At 34.9% G+C, this 23,642-nt stretch overlaps 3 protein-coding genes across 5 annotated transcripts in view; 2 read left to right on the top strand and 1 right to left on the bottom strand.

Moving 5' to 3' along the window:
- The first annotated feature begins 223 nt into the window (after positions 1–223).
- LOC106720870 (T-complex protein 1 subunit eta) lies at positions 224–11,079 on the top strand. Its single transcript, XM_045684962.1, has 14 exons — positions 224–283; positions 1,516–1,614; positions 2,052–2,147; positions 2,475–2,540; positions 3,153–3,228; positions 4,069–4,180; positions 4,894–5,027; positions 5,591–5,766; positions 6,028–6,182; positions 6,735–6,904; positions 8,310–8,444; positions 9,173–9,361; positions 9,910–10,034; positions 10,589–11,079. Exons 1-14 carry the CDS (start codon positions 281–283, stop codon positions 10,679–10,681), a joined length of 1,629 nt encoding a protein of 542 aa, XP_045540918.1. The 5' UTR covers positions 224–280; the 3' UTR covers positions 10,682–11,079.
- A 2,115-nt stretch (positions 11,080–13,194) lies between these two features.
- Positions 13,195–18,337, top strand: LOC106720882. Of its 3 annotated transcripts, none has more exons than XM_045685036.1 (5): positions 13,195–13,484; positions 15,480–15,833; positions 16,027–16,150; positions 16,424–16,618; positions 17,017–18,337. In XM_045685036.1, the coding sequence occupies exons 1-5, from the start codon at positions 13,230–13,232 to the stop codon at positions 17,760–17,762; spliced, it is 1,674 nt and encodes a 557-aa protein (XP_045540992.1). In that variant the 5' UTR covers positions 13,195–13,229; the 3' UTR covers positions 17,763–18,337. The 3 variants fall into 3 exon arrangements, with proteins under 3 accessions (XP_045540992.1, XP_014371171.2, XP_045540993.1); XM_014515685.2 differs by having other exon boundaries at positions 16,987–18,337; XM_045685037.1 differs by lacking the exon at positions 13,195–13,484 and adding an exon at positions 15,108–15,176 and having other exon boundaries at positions 16,987–18,337.
- A 583-nt stretch (positions 18,338–18,920) lies between these two features.
- LOC106720871 (spectrin beta chain) overlaps positions 18,921–23,642 on the bottom strand; it is a 45,979-nt gene continuing 41,257 nt past the window's right edge. The window contains exons 76-81 of the mRNA XM_045685162.1: positions 22,868–23,019; positions 22,560–22,650; positions 22,342–22,436; positions 21,717–22,091; positions 19,693–19,789; positions 18,921–19,380 (exon numbers count right to left, since the gene is read on the bottom strand). Coding sequence (XP_045541118.1) covers positions 19,266–19,380; positions 19,693–19,789; positions 21,717–22,091; positions 22,342–22,436; positions 22,560–22,650; positions 22,868–23,019 — 925 coding nt within the window. The 3' untranslated portion in view covers positions 18,921–19,265. The remainder of the gene's footprint in view (positions 19,381–19,692; positions 19,790–21,716; positions 22,092–22,341; positions 22,437–22,559; positions 22,651–22,867; positions 23,020–23,642) is intronic.

The raw sequence follows: 23,642 nt of genomic DNA, 5'->3' as shown, positions 1-23,642 counted from the left end.
TCGTGATTGATTAAATTAGCAAGATTACTTTTTTCTTTCTTTTCACCACTTATCATTAAATGAGTACCTAAATTAAATTAAAATACCTAGTTACCTTTAATTAAGGTACTTGGGTATTTTAAAATTAAAAAAAATAATGACTGCCTTTTTAAATTCACTAAAAAAGGAATCTCTTGTTGTCTATGTCTAGTCACTTGATTTTACGTACTCTATGGTGATGTATTTAAAAAATATTTAGTCTGTGAAGTTTGTGTTATGAGAAATATCGAAAATATTTAAGATGGTAAATAAATTTTCGATTTTTTTAATAATCCGTTAAAGTTTAGTGCTTTTCTCGTAACTAAAAATTACTTCAGAGTGTAAACTAGATTTCGCTTATAATATTAATGGGATAACATTAAATACAGTGCAGAAAAACTGTTTCGAAATTAAGGTTAAAGATCGGGAAATAATTTGAAAAATTAAGTGAGAATAAACAGTATGAGTAAGATGTTTCATAATTATTGAGTAATGGTCGTAGAAATATTTACAATGATATATTTAAAACTTACTATTATAAGTTCTATACGCCAATCAAAACAATCGGTACCGGCCATCTGATTTTATTTTATGTCATATTAATTAAAGTTACAACTTTAAACATATGATTTACTAACAGATCATTTTATAATACGAAAAAAATTAAGGAGAGTCAAAATTTTCCGCTTAATTCTCTTTTTTTTGTAAAATGTATTAATGAAAATATCTAACCTATAAGTGAAAAATTACAGTTAAAACTGAATATAATTGGTAGGATTTTCATTGTTTAAAAAATAATTGATTTTATTTACATTTGAGTTTTATACAGTTAAAATATTTCGATGTTCTGTTTCAAATCAATATCTAAATTTTCTAAACAATCTCAAGTTTTTGATCTTAAATTTCGTAAATTTCCAAATTGTTATTTTAACGTCAACGTCTCTTAGATCACATTTAATTTTTTTCGCAAATCATACAGTTTTACTTTATCACAACTTCAACGAAATTAAAACATTTTTGATGACAATTAAAAATATATTGACAGAAGGTTTCAGTTACATGTTACATATTACTAATATTATAAATGCAAAAGATTAAATAGATGTTTGTTAGAAGGTATTCCTGGAACAGCTCAATGGATCTTAATGAAATTAGGCACAAATGTAGAACATAGTCTGGAAGAACTCGGGCTACTCATTGTGTTTTTTTTTTAATTTAGTGCAGTCAGACTGGGGGGCAATATCTATTTTGTTTATAACTATTGCCGATGATTAAAAACATACGGATCCAATTACTGAAATGTACATGTGGATCATGATAGTAGATATGAGGCAATATTTTTCTCTTACAGAATAGAGCAGGGCTTATGGGAGTGACGGTTAGTCTTGCTCAGCCTTGGCACAGTTTGGGAAGCCCTAATATAGTGCTTGGACTCAAAATGTATTGCAAAACAACAAATAACAAATTATAAATATGTAATTATTTTTATTATTACAGCAACCACAGATTTTAGTGCTGAAGGAGGGGACGGACCAGTCGCAGGGCAAGCCCCAGCTCATCTCCAACATCAATGCTTGTCAGCTTGTTGTAGATGCAGTAAGCTATTTTAGTTATAGTCTAATTTTAGTCCCTTTTCCTATTAGGGAATGATTTGGCGGAAGAGGGGATGCATAGGAAGGGGAAATATCCTTTTTCTCTGCATCTGCGGGGATGTCTATGAGCAATGGTTGCCTCCCTATTTAGGGGAATTCAGGTGGCCGTTTGCTTTTTTGTCACCATTTGATATATAAAAAAAGTTATAGGACAGTTATAATTATGATGAATTCCTTGTTTTCATTGTTATTTTATGTTTTCTTATATATTTTTTTTATACTTTAAAATTAAAAGTTGACAATTTATAAAAAAAAAGTTTTTGTATCATCAATACAACACAGTATTTTTGCAAATATTATATGTAAAATTAGTAGCCATGTTTAGTAGGTTATCAATTTACTTTTTATTTTATTCAGTCTGAATAAGTTGTCTTTCTCCAGGTGCGCACTACTCTGGGTCCTCGGGGTATGGATAAGCTGATTGTGGACCATAATGGCAAAGCTGTCATATCTAATGATGGGGCTACTATTATGAAGGTAATATTTTTGTTACTACAAATAGTAATTTAAAACTATGAAAAGTAAATCAAATGATGTGATGAAAAGAGTTATAACTATTTGAAGATCTTATAAGACATGTAACTCTTTTCTTTGCATCGGTTGAAAGTGTAATGAAAAGATATGAAATCTTTTTTTTACATTTTTTATTTCAGTTTATTTTTTTTAATTCACCAATGATTTTAACAAACGGATCCAATTACTGATTTGTTTATGTAGATTGTATTATTTTATGAGGCATTTTATTTACTAAATTATCTCCAATCTCTTACATATTTATTTTACTTAAATAAATCTACGTTTCAGCTTCTGGATATTGTGCATCCTGCCGCCAAAACTCTTGTGGATATCGCCAAGTCTCAAGATGCTGAGGTGATGATTATGATTGTTTTTTTATTACAAGATGGCAAACGAGCAAGCGGCTCCTATCAAATCCAACTGCCCTTTCCATCCTTTCCTAATAAGAAAAGGAGTAAAATTAGTCCTCCTGGACCACACTCATCAGACGAAACGCGGAATTACTTCCACTTCACGCCTGTATTCTGTGTGGTTGTGGTATTTCACCGGGCGAGCCGGCCAATTTTTGTTGTTGCTGGCGTCTTTTTTTTTTTTTTTTTTTAAGCCTTTATTTCATGATAGTTTCATACATTATTTGTTTAAATTAAAATTAACAAGTTAAATTAAAGAAACAGTCATGACCCCTGTTGGGTATAGGCTGGCGTCTACCACTGTTAAATTAAACCATTAGATGTATGTTTCTAAAGTATGAAATTGAATATACAAATACTGCAACAGGTTATAGTTATATGAATAAAACAGTAATGTGTTGCTTTTAGAACTTGTTTTACGTGTACAGTTGGACCTGGATAAGCACAAGTCTAAAGTTCTCGCTTATCCAGGTTCAACTGTACTTGTGTTTATATAGTTTTAAAATGTTGATTAAATTACTACAGTTTTGTAAATGTTAATAATTTAAATGTCAAGGTTGGTGATGGCACCACATCTGTTGTCATCCTCGCCGGAGAGCTGCTTAAGAGGCTGAAACCTTTTGTGGAAGATGGTGAGTATATAAACATATGTACAGCAATAATATTTACGTAGAATACAATGAAATAATTTTATTTATAAGAGTTTTAATCTATTATATATTCTACAGTAATTTCATTAAAATTTGTTGTTGTTTGGGAATGCATCGTTTGCTCACTCCTGAGAGTCGCGACCTCTAGTCTTGACTCTCTCGCGAAGGGTGGTTCTCCACTCTGCGGTTCTCAGCGATGTGGATGGTATAACAGACTGATATTTATGAAAGAAAGAAAAAAAATATCATCACACATAAAAACACATACAAAACCCAATCTTGATATAAAAGTGTGGCCAAAGGAGTCAAACTCAGCAAAGCAGGGATAGACTAGTGTCCCTGTGCTGGTTTTCAGTTGGCACATTACGCAAAAAAAAATAATAACTAGTGTTAGGTGTTAGGACTTTTGAGGGTAGTCTCACAAATGTTAGGTGTTAGGACTGTTGAGGGTAGTCTCACAAAAGGGTTTATAAGGAAGCATGCGCTGCTGCTCGTGGCAGTCTCTTTCCATCCGTCATTGCAGAACGTCTGACATTTTTGTCTATTTACGTTCGGTTTGAGTTTATCCTATTGCGAGGATTATTTAGAAGTAGAGTTAAATTCACTATTTCGCTGTTAATTTATTTCTTTTAAAATACTTTTGCATCAAATATCTAACACTAGAATGATTTTTATCTATATAGAAACTCTTTGCCTATGATTAAAAACAAACGGATCCAATTACTGAAATCCATGAGGATCATTATATCCATGAGGCATCTTACAATCAAACTAGCTTTATACTTACCCATACATAAAAACTCACCTCCGCTCTACCCGCAGGTGTTCATCCTCGCATCATCATCAAGGCTTTGCGCACAGCTGCACGTCTCGCTATAGAGAGGGTCAAGGAGTTGGCTGTTAAGGTGGAGTGCCAGTCGCCTGATGAACAAAGGTCAGTTCCTGCTTGTTTTTTAAAGAAACTAAGTCTTTTGTGGTTTTTTTAATCAATTATGTATGTAATTTTGTATTTTATACTTTACAGTTGTCTTTTAACATAGATTTTCTGCATTTATTGTTGGTTTCTGAGATTAAAATCCTTGTTAAAGATGTTGAGAGAGAAAGATATTTTTTATACAGAAATAATTTATTTAAATTTAACATGAATTTGTAATAAAAATTACGCTTTATAAGTGACTATCTGTTGAATGTGTGATGAATAGAGAAAAAATCTTATAATATTATTAATGCGAATCTTTGATTGTATGGATGGATGGATGTTTGTTTGAAGTTATCTCTGGAACGGCTCAATGACTGTTGATGAAATTTGACACAGATGTAGAACATAGTTTGGAAGAACATATAGGCTACTTGTTAAGTTTTTTTTTTAATGCCGCACGGACGGTGTCGCGGCGACAGCTAGTATAGAATGTATCTGGGAATAAACTTTGGAGTTTATATTTAGTTGCAAACGAGATTGTGTGAAGTTATTTCACCTTTTATACTGCCATTGAAGAAAATATAAGTAATAATATATATGAATCCGGACGAGTTTAGAAGATCATTATGTTTTTCTTGTATATAGAGGTTCCTCACTTATCCAGTTTCGACTGTATATTTTTGTATAAAATTCTACATATAGTTAAGCAAATGTATAAATATTTTCAGGGAGTTGCTCCGCAAGTGCGCGTCTACGGCGATGTCGTCGAAGCTGATCCACCAGCAGAAGGACCACTTCTCCAAGATTGTGGTGGACGCAGTTCTGTCGCTGGACGCCCCGTTGCTGCCGCTCGATATGATTGGTTAGTTATATAGAAAAATTTTACTTTTCGTCCAGTCCAGGAAGTTTATTTCATACCCATTCCTGTGATATTTTATTTGAAAATGTTAAATAGATCTTATGTTAATTTGTTGTACCATATTGTATTATTTAGTGGGTACTAAATTTGATTCCTTTACTGTAATCTATGAAATTTCTAATGTAATTTGACGAGATCCTATGATATATGTTGTCATTCATATTTTTTTCTTGTTTGTTTTTTATAGCCAATGATTAAAAACAAACGGATCCAATTACTGAATTTTATATGTGGATCATGATAGTAGATATGAGGCTATAAAATATATATATGTTTTTTTTGTTATTGCAACATAGTTGAGACATAGTATTTACTAAGTTACAAAACTCATTAGCCCCCCTCCCCTGTCAACTTGACAAAATTATTACATATTTTTAGCCAACTTCAAAAAGAAGGAGGTTATCAATTCGACTGTTTTTTTTTTATATGACGAAACTGCGACATCACCTTTCTCAACAGCTCAGATAATACAATTTATTTTTATAATTCTTTCTATATTTTCGTAGGCATCAAGAAGGTGTCAGGCGGTGCATTAGAGGACTCTTTCCTCGTATCAGGTGTGGCATTCAAGAAGACATTCTCGTACGCCGGCTTTGAGATGCAACCGAAGAGCTACGATGATTGCAAGATTGCTCTTCTCAATATTGAACTGGAGTTGAAGGCGGAGAGAGATAATGCACAGGTGAGATGATGCACAGGACCCAGTGCAGGTTGACTTCACATATATCATTGAATTTCTTCTCAGATATGTGTAGCATCACAATGTTTTCCTTCACAGTAAGAACGTCAGATAAATTTACATATTATGCAAATCGAAAATCACTTCAGTATATGGCAGGATTCGAACCCGGGGTCTAACTAACTAACTTTTTAAAAGAGGTTTAAAAGAATCTTTGCTGTATGTTTGTTGTAGCAGTGGTAGTTGATATTGTTGGATATTTAGATCCGCCTGGACAACGTGAAGGAGTACCAGAAGGTGGTGGACGCGGAATGGCAGATTCTATATGAGAAGTTGGCGGCGCTTCACGCGAGTGGTGCTAACGTGGTGCTCAGCATGCTGCCCATTGGAGATGTCGCCACACAGTACTTTGCTGACCGGTGAGTGAGAAAATGGCTTTATATAGCAACAACGGACAGTTGTTAATGCCTGGTTTACATTATGCCAGTACAGTAGGACAGTAGCACTGACTTGTCATGAACTGTATGGACCATCATGTGCCAGTTGGTGTTTGTATGTCAGTTGTAATCAAGCATAATAGATGAAACAGTTAAAGTAGATTAACCGCAGACATGACAAAATATTGACTGGATTAACAACTGTGTCATCTATAGGTCTAGAATTAAAGCTGTTGTATAAATTGTGAACACCAACACGGCCAAAAATACTTTTTATTAATTGTTAAATGCTTATTCTAAAACTATATACATATTTATAGTAAAATTCCTTAAAACTACATTCCGTTAATACACTTGACATACTCTTACTATTTTTTTCTAATACAAAAAAGGCAAAGGTCTTGTTAGCCAGTATGCCACCTTGCTAACAGAATGTTTAATTCTGTACTTGACAGCCATTCTGTAGATACATCCATACATCCATCCATCCAAACATTAGCATTTATGTTAGTAAGATTGTGTATATGTATGTAGGGACATGTTCTGTGCTGGTCGTGTACCTGCGGAGGACCTGAGACGTACACAGCGTGCGTGCGGCGGCGCGGTGCTCAGCTCTGTGCGCGACATGAAGCCCGACAGTCTCGGCAGATGTCAGCAATTCACTGAGAAACAAGTTGGCGGAGAGAGATATAATATATTCACCGGTATGTACTTAAATACATTAATACTTGTCTAAATCACCTCCTTTTTTTACCTCTACCCGTTGATAATGTTTTTTTTTAATTAGTTCTTTAACAGTGGTAGACAGTAGCAACATCTGTTGCAAGAATTGTCCTCGCTCAGTGAAATACCACAACCATACAGAAGACAGACGTCAAGTTGAAGTAATTCCAAGTACAGTCTGATGAGTGTGCTGATGGAGGACTCATTTTAGTCCACTTTTTCAATTAACAAAGAATGGGAAGGGGAAGTGGATTTGTTGGAGTTTGCGATGTATAGAAATGAGAAATATTCTTATTTTGTGTATCCCTTCCTCCGTCAATTAAAAATAGGCAATGCATCTGTAATTGCGGTTATTTCTATATACTGCGGTCGCTTCTCTATTTCGGCGAATTCAGATGACCTCTCGTTCGTATATTATGATGTAAAATATAGTATTTATAAAGATTGAAGGTATTTCTAAGAGTAATACTTAACTATATTTAATATGTTCAGTTTTGTATTTGATTTTTTTAAACCATTATAATAGTGTTTTAATTGTTAGGTGGAATAAAACATGGTCCTGAGGGTGAGGGAATTTACAAATTGTTATGTAGGAAGATGTTGTTGTATTTTTAGTGTGTATGTTTTACTGGTTTTTGTCCGCGACTTTGTTTGCGCGGAATTAAAAAAAACTCAATAAGTAAGACTATGTGTTCTTGTTTACTTCCATGGAGATTAGTTGTATTGAAAACATACATCCATACATGTAAACTTTTGTATTTATATTACTAACATTTAACTAGATGTACATTTAGTTGATATCATTGAACCATGGTATGTAGTTTTGACTACTTAAAACATTTTTATAATTGAATTTAATAGAAATGAGAAATTATAATAAACCTATTTAAACAATTCTACCTTTATCTATACGTTTTCGTCCGCGACTCCGTCCACGCGGGATTAAAAGCCCTAATTAGTAAGCTGCATGTTCTATACTATGCTCTTCTACATGTGTGTCAAATTTCATCAAGATCCGTTGAGTTGTTCCAGAGATATATTCAAACAAACATCCATCTAAACATTCGCATCTATATATATAAAAGAAAGTCGTGTTAGTTACACTATTTATAACTCAAGATTGGTCGAACTGATTTGACTGAAAATTGATGGGGAGGTAGCTTAGAACCAGGAAACGGACATAGGAACTCTTTTATCTTGTGTGCATTTTTTTATTCCGCGCGGACGGAGTCGCGGGTAAAAGCTAGTTTATAATATTAGTTCTAATTTCTATTGATTTTTATTATACAATTATATTTATTATGATTGTAACATATGTTTAGATCACCAGTTACATTGTATGTGTGTGTATGACTTGCTGTATGTATGTATGTATGTATGTGACAGGTTGCCCCGCGGCGAAGGCGTGCACTATAGTGCTGCGTGGTGGTGCGGAGCAGTTCCTGGAGGAGACGGAGCGTTCTCTGCACGACGCCATCATGATCGTGCGCAGGACTATCAAAAATGATGCCGTCGTCGCTGGTAATTTATATACTAGCTGTTACTCGCGACTCTGTTCCTATACAATTAAAAAAAAACTAAATAATTAATCTATGTGTTCTTCCAGACTATGTTTTATATGTATGCCAAATTTCATTAAGATCAGTTGAACGGTTTTGCAGATACTTTGTAACAAACGTCCGTCTCAATTTTTGCATTTATATTAGTAAGATTACTTAATATTGTGTAATCTGATTTTCTTCTTATTTGATTATTGATTGTAAAGTTTTTGTTGAATTGTTCATGAAATTAAGATGTCTCGTGCATAATGTATTATTACACGATGTTGTGAAATTTTTTTTAAATCTGTTCAGTAGTTTTTGAGTTTGTAGCCACGCGGAATTAAAAAAATCTAGTAATAAATATAGGCTATGTCATTTGAGGACAGTGTAGTTTCTCAATAGTTTCGGAGAATATTCGATGCAAATAAACAAACATACAAAACTTTCCCCTTTATCATAAAACTAGCTGTCGTCCGCGACTCTGTCCGCTCTGAATTAAAACAAAATATATAAAAAGTAGCCTATGATTTCTTTCAGACACTGATCTATATCTGTGCCTAATTTTATCGAGATCCGTTGTTTAGATTCGAACATTCGCATTTATAATATTAGTAAGATTAGTGTAGATTTATAAATGTATTCAACATTTAATTAATTATAGAGGAAAGTAGGTTAAATAAAATAATGATCTTGTTATGTATTTATCAGGCGGTGGTGCAATCGACATGGAGATATCTAAGCACCTGCGCGAGTACTCTAAGGGTGTGGCTGGCAAGGAGCAGCTGCTGGTGGCTGCGGCTGCAAGAGCATTCGAGGCCATCCCGAGACAGCTGGCTGACAATGCCGGCCTTGATGCCACCGGACTGCTCAATAAACTGCGCCAGCGACACCATGCTGGTAACACTTGACACACTACCAGCGGCTTTGTCACTAGAAGTTACATTGTTAAAAATTGTAGCTTTAGTTCTAAATAATGGTTGACGTCCATGACAGTTTTTTTTTGTTTAGTAAAAATTGTACCAAATTGCGTTTTAGTGTAGTGCTATGTTACCCCAATGGCAATGAGCCTACGTATAAGGGTCAATGTACAAATTGACTACTTTACAGGAGACGCTCTCAAAGTTTCAACCATATAGGAAAATAGATTGCATAAGCACTTTTACTTAAGCAAAAAAATAACATTTACATCTGTAAATGTGTATTTGTGTTTAGTGCATATTGTTAACTAAACTAAGAGGTAGCTTTTAACATAAAAAAAGTAAAAATCATCAATTTTTTACTTTGGTCCTTATACATAGGACACATCGGATTCGGGTATTTGTAAAAAAAAACACTTGTTAAATGATGAACCTCTATTTGAAAGTTGTCTGTGGTAGATGTCTCTGCTTGTTAGATACAGCTTCGACTAATTGCTACTATATTTAGTTGTTTTATAAAATGTGTAGGTGACGTGTGGTACGGCATCGACATACAGAAGGAGGACATCGCTGACAACTATGTGAACTGCGTGTGGGAACCAGCAGTTGTCAAGATTAACGCTATCACAGCCGCGTGTGAAGCCGCCACACAGGTATGACACCATGACACTATGACATCACATTATATATGGTTACATAAACACTAACCAAATGAAACCAAACTTAAAATACATAATTACGTTAGAGAAGGGTTTTTGAAGATGTCTGTCGACTCAACTTTGTACTTGCGAGAAAGATCAACCGACAAAGCTTTCTCAACCTGTGGGCAAAAGTCAAATTGTGACATCTAACTAGCACCCCCTCTGACGATCTTAAAATATGTCACAATATTCTAGATCCAATTTGTACCGTTGTTGCTGTCATGTTATGTTCTATGTCTAAATAGGTTAGGTATATTCTGTGAGAAGCAATCGCGATAGCAACGTCTTCATGTTTGACTTTATACATATACTAGCTTTTACCCGCGACTTCGTCCGCGCGGAATAAACAAAATGCACACAAGATAAAAAAGTTCCTATGTCCGTCTCCTAGTTCTAAGCTACCTCCGCATCAATTTTCAGCTAAATCAGTTCGACCGATCTTGAGTTATAAATAGTGTAACTAACACGACTTTCTTTTATATATATATATTTTGTGTTTGTTACAGATTCTTTCAGTAGATGAGACAATAAAGAACGTGAAAAGTGAGGCTCCGCCGCAGATGCCGGGACGTGGCATGGGGAGACCCATGATGGGTTAACCTCACGCACCTCATACACACCTCATGCGCAGTATTCACACAACCTCATACTTCATACATACATGAGAAGGACATTACATAATCAACATTCAAATTTATATTAACCAGTGATTTAATATTCAATTATCAGTTTCAAGAAGTACGAAGAATGCAGAAGAAACCTTGATTATTTTGAAATAAACATCTCCACTATATATGTCCTTCTCTAAATGTGCGTTTACATTGTTTAAATTTATATAAGAAATAATATGTTGCATAACAAGTGTTAGACAATGGAAACGTACGAAGTGTCACAACTAGTGCGCTAGATTTTATGCAGGCTTTGATTTCAAGAAGGAAGTTTTAATTTTGTATTCAATTAATTCACTGACTTCGCCTTACGCTTTTACATTAGCGAGTAAGTTGTTTAGATATTGTATTAAATTATAATGTACTAAATGTTTTGGTTTATTTTACCCGAGTCCTCGTTTTCATTGCACATGTTGTTAATTAGTACCGATTTAATAATCATTTGAGATTAAGGCTCAATGTATGTAAATATAGAAAACTAGCTGTTGCCCGCGATTCCGTCCGCACGGAATTAAAAAGTAATAAGTAGTCTGTGTTCTTCGAGATTATGTTCTACATCTGTGCCAAATTACATCAATATCCGTTGAGTCGTTCTGGAAATATCTTTAAACAAACATCCATATAAACATTTGCATTTATAATATTAGATGAAAATCAACATATTGCATGACTTAACTAGTGTTGTACTTTGACGGGCTCGATTATTTATCGAAATAATACAATTTCCTATAAAATTTACACAAAAAAAGCAAGCAGTGAATTATTTTTATTTTTGGAAAAGTTTCACGATTTGCCGGCGTCAAATACAAGTTTATTAAATCGTAACATTAAAAACTTGAACACGAACCTTTCAAATACTTCGTATTTAAAGGTAACGATTGGAAAGGTTTTTATTTTCTTAATCATATAAAGAAATTATTAAACTAAATTTATACACAAATACAACATCGAAGGAAAACGCATTCTAAATGCACAACAATGAGCGCGGGAAACGGGGCATTGCAGCAAAAACTACATCCCGCCGGCTACTTGGATATCCGTTAGGTTTTTTTTATAATTAAACAGTCGAATGCAGCGATTCTACGCGGTAATGTGTTTAGTTTACTACAATGTTATTTTGTTAATTAAAAGTGTGGTTATATTTGCGTTTTTAAAAGGCAAAAGTGATAAGGATTCAGCCAAATGTGACAGCAAGGATTCGTTAAACATACTGGCTTTGCAGTAATTTAGGAGGTCAAGGTTGAAAAAGCTAAAACCACTCACGCTCGTAACCTAGAGGGGTAAGCAGATACCACGGACATCTGTATGGTGCTTCTGACAGAGTTGACTTCCAATATAAATTTGCAATAATAATGTTTCGCGCCAAAAATCATGATTTTTTTTTATGGAATGATCGCTTGTTTGTTTTGTTAAAACCCAAAAACACGAAGTGAATTCATATAAATTCATGAAACAATAGTTGACCTAATAAAAACATGACGTTTTAACAAAAATATTGTATTCTTAACTCGGCGTCATTAGAAACATATTTGTAAAGATCATATAGTTTTGTTACTCTCACTATAGCATTGTTCTATCATATTTATATAAAAGTGTTTGTTTGTACATTTGCGATGCTTTATAGTATGGGAGGTGAAGCGGATTTTTGGATTTACTCGAGCGTGGCAGTTAAATACAAGGAGGGAATCGAGTACTCTTAACACAAACAAAATGTCCATAAAAAATCTTTGTTTAAAATATGACCTAGCGCGTCATTTTGAGACAGGATGAGTTTATCGCTTTCAGAAAACTCTACTTTTCAAATATCAATTTGCATGGTCAAAAAAGGAGCAGAGTCATAAAGTTGTAAAGGCAAAAACGCCACCTCAACAATGCGCACGGGCAAAAATTTGAAATGTAGACTTAATTGAATGTAATTATCTCTCCTTGAATCGATTTGATGCGCTTTAGTATTTATAATTATTACAACCGATTTTTTTTTTACTTAATTTTTCCAATGTTACATGGCTAAGGAGATTTAATTATTGATGATTTTTTCCAGTATTTGTAATATCCAACACAAAATATCTATAGTTTGTGCCAAAGGTAAGTTTTATCCGTCGACGAATATTCGAGATTTCGTTTAATACAGATAAATTGGTAAAAAATTCTACTGCTGACTGTTGTACATTTCGGTTAAATTAAATAGTAAGTAAACCAGGGTGGTAAAGGTAGTGCAAATATTATATGCATGAAATTGTATTGTTTATAAAAAAATTCTTTTAAAAATACGTAACCTATGAAGTCATAATATTTGTGCACAACACTCGAATACACAATTGTTCAACCTCATATCAAGTTTGAACACCCAACCTCAAACAACTATTACAATTCGTTGCTTGTTTTTAACACAAAAATATTTATATTAGTGTAAATTTATTTAATATTTTTAGATACGAAACTATTTTTTGGTGCTAATTAAATAAAAGGCGCGAAAAATATGACAGAAATAACCGCGTTTTTGTGTTGTCTATGGTTTGTGATCGCGTTCACGGAGGTCGCTTGTTGGACGGTCGATTTGGATGAAGTGAGACAATTTCTGGACAAACAGAAGGAACAAGAAGATTATCAGCAGTTGCATTATCATAATTATTACGACGAGTCTGAGGAATACGACAGCTTTGCGGATGTGACGGCGCACCGCGGACAAAATTACGCTCAGCAGTATGGTTACGAAGGCTACATGGAGAAGAAGGTATTTTTTTAGTTGTTTAAAATTATATTTTTCTTACTAACATAAATGGGAGACAATAAATTTAAATAAATCATATGGATAATAATAACAGGATTAATATAATCTGGGATTGGTAGTTTTGGCTAACTTATAATAACCAAAGTAACGTGCAACATTTTAAAACTTGGATAAAATAGTTTTGATACTTTTATTTTTTTATTATGAAATGAGATTTTTTGCATTTGTTTATTTTAAAGAAAGGATATAGAGTAAGTACTTTATCTAGTTTTGCACATATTTCACTACTCTGTAATTACTTACTCAATCTGTTAGTAGCAATATTTTATCTTATAAGCATGTAGGTAGCTGAGAGTGTCGGTGGCTCAGGGGTTAAGCACTTGACTTGCAATCTGCAGTTCCTGGATTCGAAATCCGCCATGTACCAATGTGTTTTTAGATTTTTGATTTACATATGTACGTATCCAACGTTCTTATGATGAAGGAAAACATCGTGATGCAGCACATATCTGAGAAGAAATTCAATTATATGTATGAAGTCGACCCGCACTGAGCAAGCGTGGTGGACTATGGCTAGGCACGCATAACTTAGAGTAGGCTCCAAGCCTCGGTGGTGACGTATACTGAGCTGATGATGATGATGATGAGGTGGTGGAAGGAATTTAAAGGTGTCGTTTCAAAATCATATAAATTGTTGTAAGTGATCGGTGGATATTTTTGCAGGTTCATGCTTATATTTACAAAGGAGCGCAGTATTTAGACGGTCTGAGACTGGCTTTAGAGAATTACAAACAACTACTGGAGAATTGCAGTATTTATAACTTTACAGAGGTACACATATAAAACAATTCATTGAATTAAAAAAAAAGAAAACAACCTGCTAAGAAAACGCAGAAATATAATTTCATACTATATCATAATAAGAATTAAAAAAGTAAAATAAACACGTTTTTGATATTTCTTTATGTTATGTATATTGTAAATTATTATAGATATTGTTAGTTTATACCAATTGAAAAACTTAATGGTGACTCAGAGCTGTTGTGACATCTGTACCACAGCAATATTCTGTCTTACAGCAGCCATCTCTGATACTCTTTGAAAAGACAGGGATAGCAACAGTGTTCATACAATTAATTCTTACAAATTAATAATAAAACGGCTACATTAATTTATTATACAATTATCGATCATTAACTTATATAGGAATGGATAAAACACTCATATATATCCGGTGTCGGCACCGACCGAGGGTGAGCGAGGGGCCGCGTCCACGAAATAATACCAGTCCCACTCACCCTGATGAAGGGCCCCCGATGGGCTCGAAACTAGTCGGTGCCGACACAGGATATATATACGTGAGTGTTTTAGCCGTACTTATATTAGTTAATGATAATGTCTCACGAAAGTTTAAATAATTTAATAGCCATCGATCATAATATTGTTACAAGTATTTCAATAGAAATCTTTATGTAATTACTCATCTTAAGTCTTACATTATGATATATCATTAATCAATTGTTTCTGATGCATTTTAAAAGCATTACAAATAACTGAAAATAAACATAAATATTAAATATCACAATACGAAACATTGTGAATCTGTGATTTTGAAGTGGCAATAGCATTAGATTTAATGAAGGGTTTTCTAGTCTATTTTCTTGTCTAAATAACATGAAATTCTCTCCTAGATAGGTATATCCTCTTAGAAGTATGACAACAATAAGTACCTACTTGCTAACGTAGTAATTTTACTGATGTTAATAGTTTTTTTTAACTTCAATTTAGCTATTATTTGAATATAAAATTCCGTCATTTCCTTCGTATAAATAGATATAAAACATCGATTGAATATGATTAACTAACTGCAAAAAAAATTAACAATAGTCTGAATAAAATAGGTCTCGTCTCAATATTCTTATCCCACTTTATGGGGTAAGCGCACCAGTTTTCGTTCTCCTATTTATCAATCTAAATAAATTATTTCAACATCCACAGTTTGAAAACCTAAATGCGTCTCTGTTACCCGACGTGAGGTGGAACGAGACAGCTGACGTGTGGAATTGGAACTGGGCTCAGGGGGAGAGAAAGGTGCAGTGGTCACAGATATTGAACATCACCAACACGATGACCAACATCACACAGAACACTACGGAAAGTCCTACGCAGGGCGCTACGGAGAGTGCTACGCAGCGTAATTCCTCAGGGACAACATTGACAGGGACGGAGTCTCAAAGGGCGAAGTGCCACAAGATGACACGAGAGCGGGAACATGTCAGACGCCTGGCTGATTTGGCGCTGTTCACTGCTAGACAGTTGCAGAACTGGGCTACCAATGAGAAACAATATGACGTACGTAAATTAGCACATTTCTATATTTATATCAGCCTATATTTATTAATCGAAGTAGTTCATAACTTTAACAAAGTGAATAAACCCGATTGTACCCCAATCGTACTCAGGAGAATCCAGTGACATCTCGCTCGTCTTCTAACCAGTCGCTTTGGCTGCAGGAGGTCTCAATGTGACATTATTAATTTTGTAGAAGAGTTCGGCACACGCTAAGGAGGAACGTGATCTGATCACGCGACTGGCGTACTTCCTGGACAAGCTGGCCGAGCTGACCGGATACACACCAGAGATAAAGGTCTTCAGCAAGCAAACTGACAGTGAGTCATACTTATATTATGCTTCAATTTTTATATTGTAAAGTAAAATACCTTGTTAAACTCATACGATGAAGTGAAAAGTGATTTTTTGTAAGCTTGCCTTATTCTTATGTACGAGCTGACAATGTAGTACAGCTATAGTGAGACAGAAGTGTACTGTTTTGTCTGAAAGCGAGCGTTTAAATACTAGCAGTACTGCATTCTTATACTCCTTTGTCTCACTGTTTCAACTTTGTGTTACACAAGCAACTATCATTGGCATTTGTTTTTCAGAAACAACAACAACAACAACAACAACGACAGTGAATCCTATGTCAGTGCCGATATCGGAGGAGCTGCGACAGGTGCTGCTGACCTGCCTGCGCCAGCACAACGCGTCCTCAGCAGACTCCGCGCCCGCCACCGAGCGCTGTCGGGCGCCGCAGATGCTGCCGCCGCTGCTCATGAGGATGCTCAACATTACTGAAGGTTTTAACATACCTTTGCTCGCTTCTTACACAAACAGTGCACGGGATCCTTTTTTACGTTAATGGATACTAAGTACTGACCTCTGGCTGAATAGGCTATTGATTGACAAATGAAAACTTTTGTTTCGTTTCAAATTAAAGTAATGCGTCCGTTGATATACCTGACAGTTCATCCTCACCATTGCTACCAACAGCAACTTTCAGCGCGAATCAAATAGGCACAAAATACCACGAATTAAGCCTGTCCATTTATAAAGGTCAATAATCAAGGCTAATAATTATTTCATAATTTAAATTAAAAAAAATACTCGAGCAATCGTTACTTTCCTGTCGATATTTAATATCAAATAATGTATATACATTTCATAGATAACATAACAACGGTATCGTCAACTACAGCGACCTCGGCGCCCCGCAGCAGCGCCCTCACCACCACGCCACCCCCACCGCTGCAAATAGACCCTGAGGTCCGTCAGGCCAGGGTCCTCAACAACTATCTCATATCCAACGTGTGGGCCACACAACCTACCAGAACTAAAAGGAAACGCTCCCTCAACGAGCCTCTTATGAAAATGGTCGAATACTACACAAAACACAAAGTCTGGACCGGCGCTAACAAACTAGAAATAGACAAACTTATTCACGAAGATCTTAATGTTGAAAATCATTTTATAAAACCTAAATCACTAGAAGATAGATCAGATTTCTTCAAAAGGAAGTTAGTTTTCAGCTTATTACATCCTAACAAGAATAATAGAGGTTTGAGACGACCTAAAATCCCAAATTTTAAAAACGGATATAAATTAAATAAATATCTGGAGAAACTACTTAAAAGCGATGTGACATCTAGTGACATTGTTAGAAAAGTCAATATATTGCCTCGTAAGTTGAAATCTCTACAAAAACGATCAATAATCATCGAAGAATCCGAAGACCCTATGAGAGATATAAGTTTCTACGTCAAGAATAAGCCGGGGACCAACGTGAGACCCTCCCTAGCTGATGCTGTGAGGGTCAGAGCCAGTCTGCAGAGGATCTTCAACACGGGGAACATCGAGGTGGTGCGACGTTACGGCGCCAATTACAACCCACTCATACCATCGCCATTTTTCTTCGGTGTTATAAAAACTATATCTGATGTTTAAAAAGTAACATCCTGTATCGTTTAATAATAAAAAGGTTTCGGTAAAATTAAACACATTTTTAATTATGCAAAAAAATATATTCATCATAATATAGCGATAACCAACTTATAACATAACCTAAAAATAACTACGGAATTATTTCCCGCCAAATTAAATTGAAACGTCAGTTTATTTCCGAACCGAAAGCGACAGATTAAATATTAAAAAAAAACAACGATCTTATAAACTTATGCAAAATCAACGATTGTATATTAAACTGTAAAGGGAAGGCTTCCGTTGTACTTAACGTGGTATTTCAATGAAAATCCACATTTATAGAATGGAGCGAGACAAAGACTAAGACACTTTCGGTTCCAACTTTATAACCAGATAATAAAAAAAACAGCAGGAATTATATATTTAAGCATTTTCAGAAGAAATAAGTAAACAATCATCTTAAAACTATATGAATAATATCAGAAAAAAAAATCAATAAAAATGGCCAAATTATATTTCTACTAAAATTAAAACATCAATGACACATCTTAATGTTGCCAGTTTAAGAAAAAATTGCATGATTTTAAGAAAAAAATTAAATACGACTAAAAATATAATTATGCAAGAAAATAACTAACACTAAGAGAATAATTAAATAGTAAATAAAAAAAAATCTTATATATTTAAAATAGAAAAGTAGATTTATTGTCGGTTATTGCTTAATACTTAGTTTATAACGGACCAAAATATATTTGACGTTAATAGAAATTAGTGAATCGTTTCTGAATGTTGCTTTTTTAATTATTTAGGAATATTTCATCAGTCATTTTCCACTGATATATCTAAGTTTCATTAAATTTTATTGTGACCAAATATTAGTTATTTCTTCTTAAGATAGAATTTATATTTTTCAATAAAAAAAATAATGCAAAATTCTATATTTGTAAAAGATTTGTGAACTTTGAATAAAGTTTTTTTTAGATTCTTATAAGTTTTTTTTAAATATTTTGTATATTAAATTAATTATTTTTTCATCAAAAGATTTATAAAAAAATTCTTAAATTGGTCCCGTATTTTGTGACTTGGAATGACATTGAATTTTGTTACAAAAATATTAATCAAAGTATCGTAAAAAACTTTGTCATTTTTTACTTTAAAAGGCACTTTTATGAAAAATCAAATATTTACATATATTTGTATAAAAAGACATGATTTTAATAAACAAGTATTAAATTGATTTTAGTAAGGCCATAGAGAAATTTACAAACTATAGTGCGACAAACTTATCTGACCCGGTAGAGTGACACAATAATACCAATCCATGTGTCATAATCACAAGATCCTTGTCACACAGTAGCTGTCTTATGTGATTTTTTTATATCTAAATATGTTTCACATATTTTCTGACAGTACATAGCGCGCACTTCACCGGATTCAATAACTTTGTCTCACTAGTTGTCACTGTCAATGTGACATCTGTCAGTGTGACAGATGTCAAGTGTTGCCAGTCAGTGTGTGGTGTATCATCTACATGTGGCTCTGCGGCCGCTTCTTCCTGCTGAAGAGACCTCCGAAGACGCCCTTCTTGTCCTTCTTGTCTTTGCTGACTCCGCCCACCGACAGCTCAGATTCGCCGGACGATCTGATTTTATATCAAATTGTGTTTGACGATTTTGAATAAAACATAAATAAAATCTGTCACAAATCTTTAGAAAAGTAATGATTTTAATAAAGTTTTACCAACTTTTTTATATAAAAAGATGGTAAACGAGCAAGTGGCCACTAGAATTCGCCGAAATATCTGCCCATAGACATCCCTTCCCATTCTTTCCTCACAAGAAAAGGAAGAAAACTATTTTTTTTGACTAACCTTAGAGCTTTGTATTATGTGCCGTATTATGTGCCGTATTATGTACATATATGAAACTAGAAGTAATTATGAAGGTCAATTTACCTGGAGGCAGGTCTCTGGTCGAGGGCGGGGGAGCCCCCGCTGCCGGCCACTGAGGCGGGCCTGGTGCCTCCGCCCCCCGCACTGCCCTCGCCGTATGCTGGAGAACATAAGGTTCATTATTGTATAACAATTATATATCTAGAGGTCAAGTTAAACAAGCTAAAAGAAAAGTATGGAAGTATTTACACATGTGTGATATAAAATGATTATAAACTAAATATAACAATAGTAATTGATAACAAGCCAACAAACCGAGCATTCATTTTGATTGCAAGTGAAATTTAGTTAAAAATCCGTCCTTTGTATCATTACATTATACAATAACATAAAAAGACTTAAACATGATGTTATATAAACTAATTAAAAATATACAAAACAAGCCTTTAATAATAAGATATAAAAATAATACAGAAAAAGCTTAAAAAATACAACAAATACAGCGTCCCAATTTCTACATAAACAGCAATACACAAAGCTAGAAAATTACGTAAAGCAAAACTAAATATATACAAGAAAAGCTACAAAACAAGCCTACAACAAAAGGCTACTAAAAGAAGAAAAACTATCAAATAAACATAAATAATGTTTATTTTCTACATAATAAGGCAATGCCCACGCGTGGGCTACATACATTGCACTTTATGCAGCACATACAGCAAGTTGCTGGGCCCTGACACACCGACACCGAACACACAATTATATTAGTACATAAGAAAATAAAGTGCACAATAACATGACACCTTACTGATGACGTCACAGGATACATGGGCATAGAAAATGTCATAAAACCAAAAAAATACAAGGATTTTGTGTCATTCTATGAAATTGTCAGAGGGGCGCTAGTGGGCTGTCATAATTTAGTTCGAATTATGTTCACTGGCTCGGATAACTTTGTAGATCCGAGGACGTCGCCAGCAGATGATCTAAGCTAGATCTAGGTTAGACGTCTATTAGTATTTTTTTTATTCCAAAAGGAACACTTTTATTTTATAGTACCTCCCCTTGTCTCTAATTTTCAACGCCCATGTGTCTGACTACTACATATTACTGTATGGGTAGGAAATAACTTTCCTTGACTGGACTCATGATATTGCGCACTTTTATTAGTTATCTATGAATTTTTAGTGCAGTGACATTTTTATTGACACGTAAAAAGTACTCAGAGAAAGTCTTAAGCGACAGTTACATCTTAATACGTCGGAGTCTGATATTGTTGTCCTTGTTATTATCAAAGACAATGTAAAGGATGACAATATTTGTCAATACAAATGTCACTTTCACGTTTCAATAACCTTAAATATTAAATTATTATAATTATCTTTTACTGATATAAAATAAATACTTTAAGAGATACAATAAATTTTAAAGAGTAAGAAGATTCTAAAGAAAAATAACTGTTTTTACAATAAAAGTACAGCCTTATTTTAGTATTATCTCCCTTCCCATTCTTTACATAAAAGGAAAAGATGGAAGAGGGAAGTAGATTTGATGGGAGAGAGGACGCATATTAAAAGAAAATTTCTTTCTGTGCGTCTCCTTCGTTGATTAAAGGTAGACAACGCATCTGTAATTACGGATGTCTATGGGCAAATGTCACTTCGCTATTTCAGCGAATTAAGGTGCTACTTGCTCATTTTCTACTTTAAAATCGAACCTGAATAAGTGAGAGTCCAAAGGAACTGCGAAGTAAACAGAGGTTTATCTCTTATGTAGGGAACTGGAAAAAGATTCTCGCTTATTCAGGTTCGTCTGAATATTATTTTTATAATAATAAACCCATCCAATAATTAGTAATCTATATAAAGTTTGTTATTTTAAATGTACATAAGATAATAAACAATATATAAAATAATACAAAATGACTTTACATATAACAAAGTATTGCATCTGAGAAGTAGACCAGTTTTAAACTGGACTATTTCATCTATAATTACAAGAAATCTAAAACCCCTAAAGAAATTATAAGCCAGGTTTGAATTCAGAAATACTGAAAATGCAAGCACATTCCTAACTACAGCACTGACCGAGCTCGCTGGCAGAGTAGAAATGTGAGGTGGTCTCCACGGTCTGCCAGTTGTTATTCTGCCCCTGACCCTGGCCCTGGCCCGGCCAACTGGGGTTCCTGTTCTGATCCTTCTCCTGCCAGCTCCTGCTCATCTTCTGCTGGTAGGAGTTGACCAGAGCTGTGACGGACTGCTGGGGGTTCTTCTCCAGTAAACCTCTCTCAGCTATCATGGAGGCTCGCTCCAGTCTGTCAGGTCTGTCCGGGATCCTGTCAGTGGTGTGTGGCACTCGCTCCGGCAGGTTGGGTCCTCTCTCCGGTAGGGCAGGTGCTCTGTCTGGTATGGGGGGTCGCTCTGGGGGCACGCTGGCTGGGAGGGGCGGGGCTCCGGTCTCCGCTAGTGGGATCTTATGTTAGTTGACAACACAATTTCGTTGGACGTGGACAAAAACGGAACATTTTATAGCGACAATCAACACAAGCGAAATAATCAGGACATTTATGTTTTTTCCTAACAATTAATGCGAGTAAACTGACCAGAATCATTTGAGACAAGTTGTAATTATCCTTTAATTAGTTTTATAGTATCTAGAGCTAGATTTAGAGATGTTTTAAAATGTAATTAATAATGTTTTATATCTGCTTACCCTCTCTCTGAGAGCGCAGGAACTCTGCGTTGAGATCTCTGCCGTTGGAGAAGCGTGACCTGCCCCACGGGCTGCCGCTGCGCTCAGTCACATTCCTGCAAATATAGACCTTATGTTTAGTGGAATAAGGTAAAAAATTGAATGATATATGAATCTTATTTTTGTTATAATTTTAAATTTTCCGAGGTTTTCTTAAAGTTTTCTGTGATTTAAATTACCTGAGCACGACATCAGCGGGCTCCTCGTGTGGAGCTTGCAGAGGCTGCGCCGGAGGCTGACGCGGCGGTAGTGATGGTAACACAGCTGACTCTGTAACAACATCTTTTATATAAATCACAATTAAAAATACATTTTACATCTTAGTCTGCTCAATTACCTGTTAAGACAGTTGTGGGCGGAGAAAAGTGTGTACATGAATATGCCCCGCCCACTTACGATGCCCCGCCCACTTACGATGCCCCGCCCACTTACGATGCCCCGCCCCTTACAGTTAAAATAACTCTACGAATATGTAACATATTCTCACCGATATGTCTGTCAGGTGTTGCAGAGGAGCGCTGCTGCGAGTTCCTCTGCTCCTGCTGTGAATTCCTGTGCTCCTGCAAGATCTCCGCCTGGCTGCGAGCAGCACGACGTGGTTCAGGAGACGACGCGGCTGATGATGATGAAGATGCGTTCCTGGAGAACAGATAAATAATATTATAGCGATGGGTGTTTATCATTATTTTATTTTTATTTACTGTTTTATAGCAAAATTTTAATTAATATTATAAATACTGTTCGCGCCAATTCGCCGTTTCACAACGCCTACCATTTTACGACGAGCAACGGCGTAATTTTAGGATTACCGTCTAGAATTAAGAATTTTGTTAATCCAATTTAATTTTTAACTGTGTGATTCTGTTCGCTGTTATCGATCAACTCGCATTATACGTCTCTTCCCTCTCTGGCAAAAATTTGTTTTATTCCGTAGTTTAAACTCACTAACTTTTACAAATACGAATGTTTATTTGGATGGATGGATGTTTGAAGTTATCTCCGGAACAAGTCAACGGATCTTGATGAAATTTAGCACAGATGTAGAACATAGTCTGGAAGAACACATAAATACCTTTAATCCTGGAAATGTGTCGGGTTCCCGTAAGATATGACTTATTTACATTTTTTTTTATATACTACACAAAGGAGGCTTTATTTTAGCCCTATTTCCCTTCCCACCCTTTTCTTATAAGGAAAGCATGGGAAGGGGAGGTGGATTTGATGGAGATGCATAGGAAGGTTAAATCTTCTCTTTTTGTGCG

The sequence above is a fragment of the Papilio machaon genome, chromosome 28 (genome assembly GCF_912999745.1).
Source record: "Papilio machaon chromosome 28, ilPapMach1.1, whole genome shotgun sequence".
Lineage (NCBI taxonomy): Eukaryota > Metazoa > Arthropoda > Insecta > Lepidoptera > Papilionidae > Papilio > Papilio machaon.
The sequence above is the reverse complement of the archived record's forward strand: the minus strand, read 5'-3'. Positions and strand labels throughout refer to the sequence as shown.

Coding starts and splice junctions, on each gene's coding strand:
- LOC106720870 (XM_045684962.1), top strand. Junction 2,148..2,474: donor ATGGGGCTACTATTATGAAG/GTAATATTTTTG, acceptor TCTACGTTTCAG/CTTCTGGATATTGTGCATCC. Junction 9,362..9,909: donor GCGCCAGCGACACCATGCTG/GTAACACTTGAC, acceptor TAAAATGTGTAG/GTGACGTGTGGTACGGCATC.
- LOC106720882 (XM_014515685.2), top strand. CDS start 13,230: ATGACAGAAATAACCGCGTTTTTGTGTTGTCTATGGTTTGTGATCGCG. Junction 13,485..15,479: donor AAGGCTACATGGAGAAGAAG/GTATTTTTTTAG, acceptor CAACATCCACAG/TTTGAAAACCTAAATGCGTC. Junction 16,151..16,423: donor CTTCAGCAAGCAAACTGACA/GTGAGTCATACT, acceptor TTTGTTTTTCAG/AAACAACAACAACAACAACA.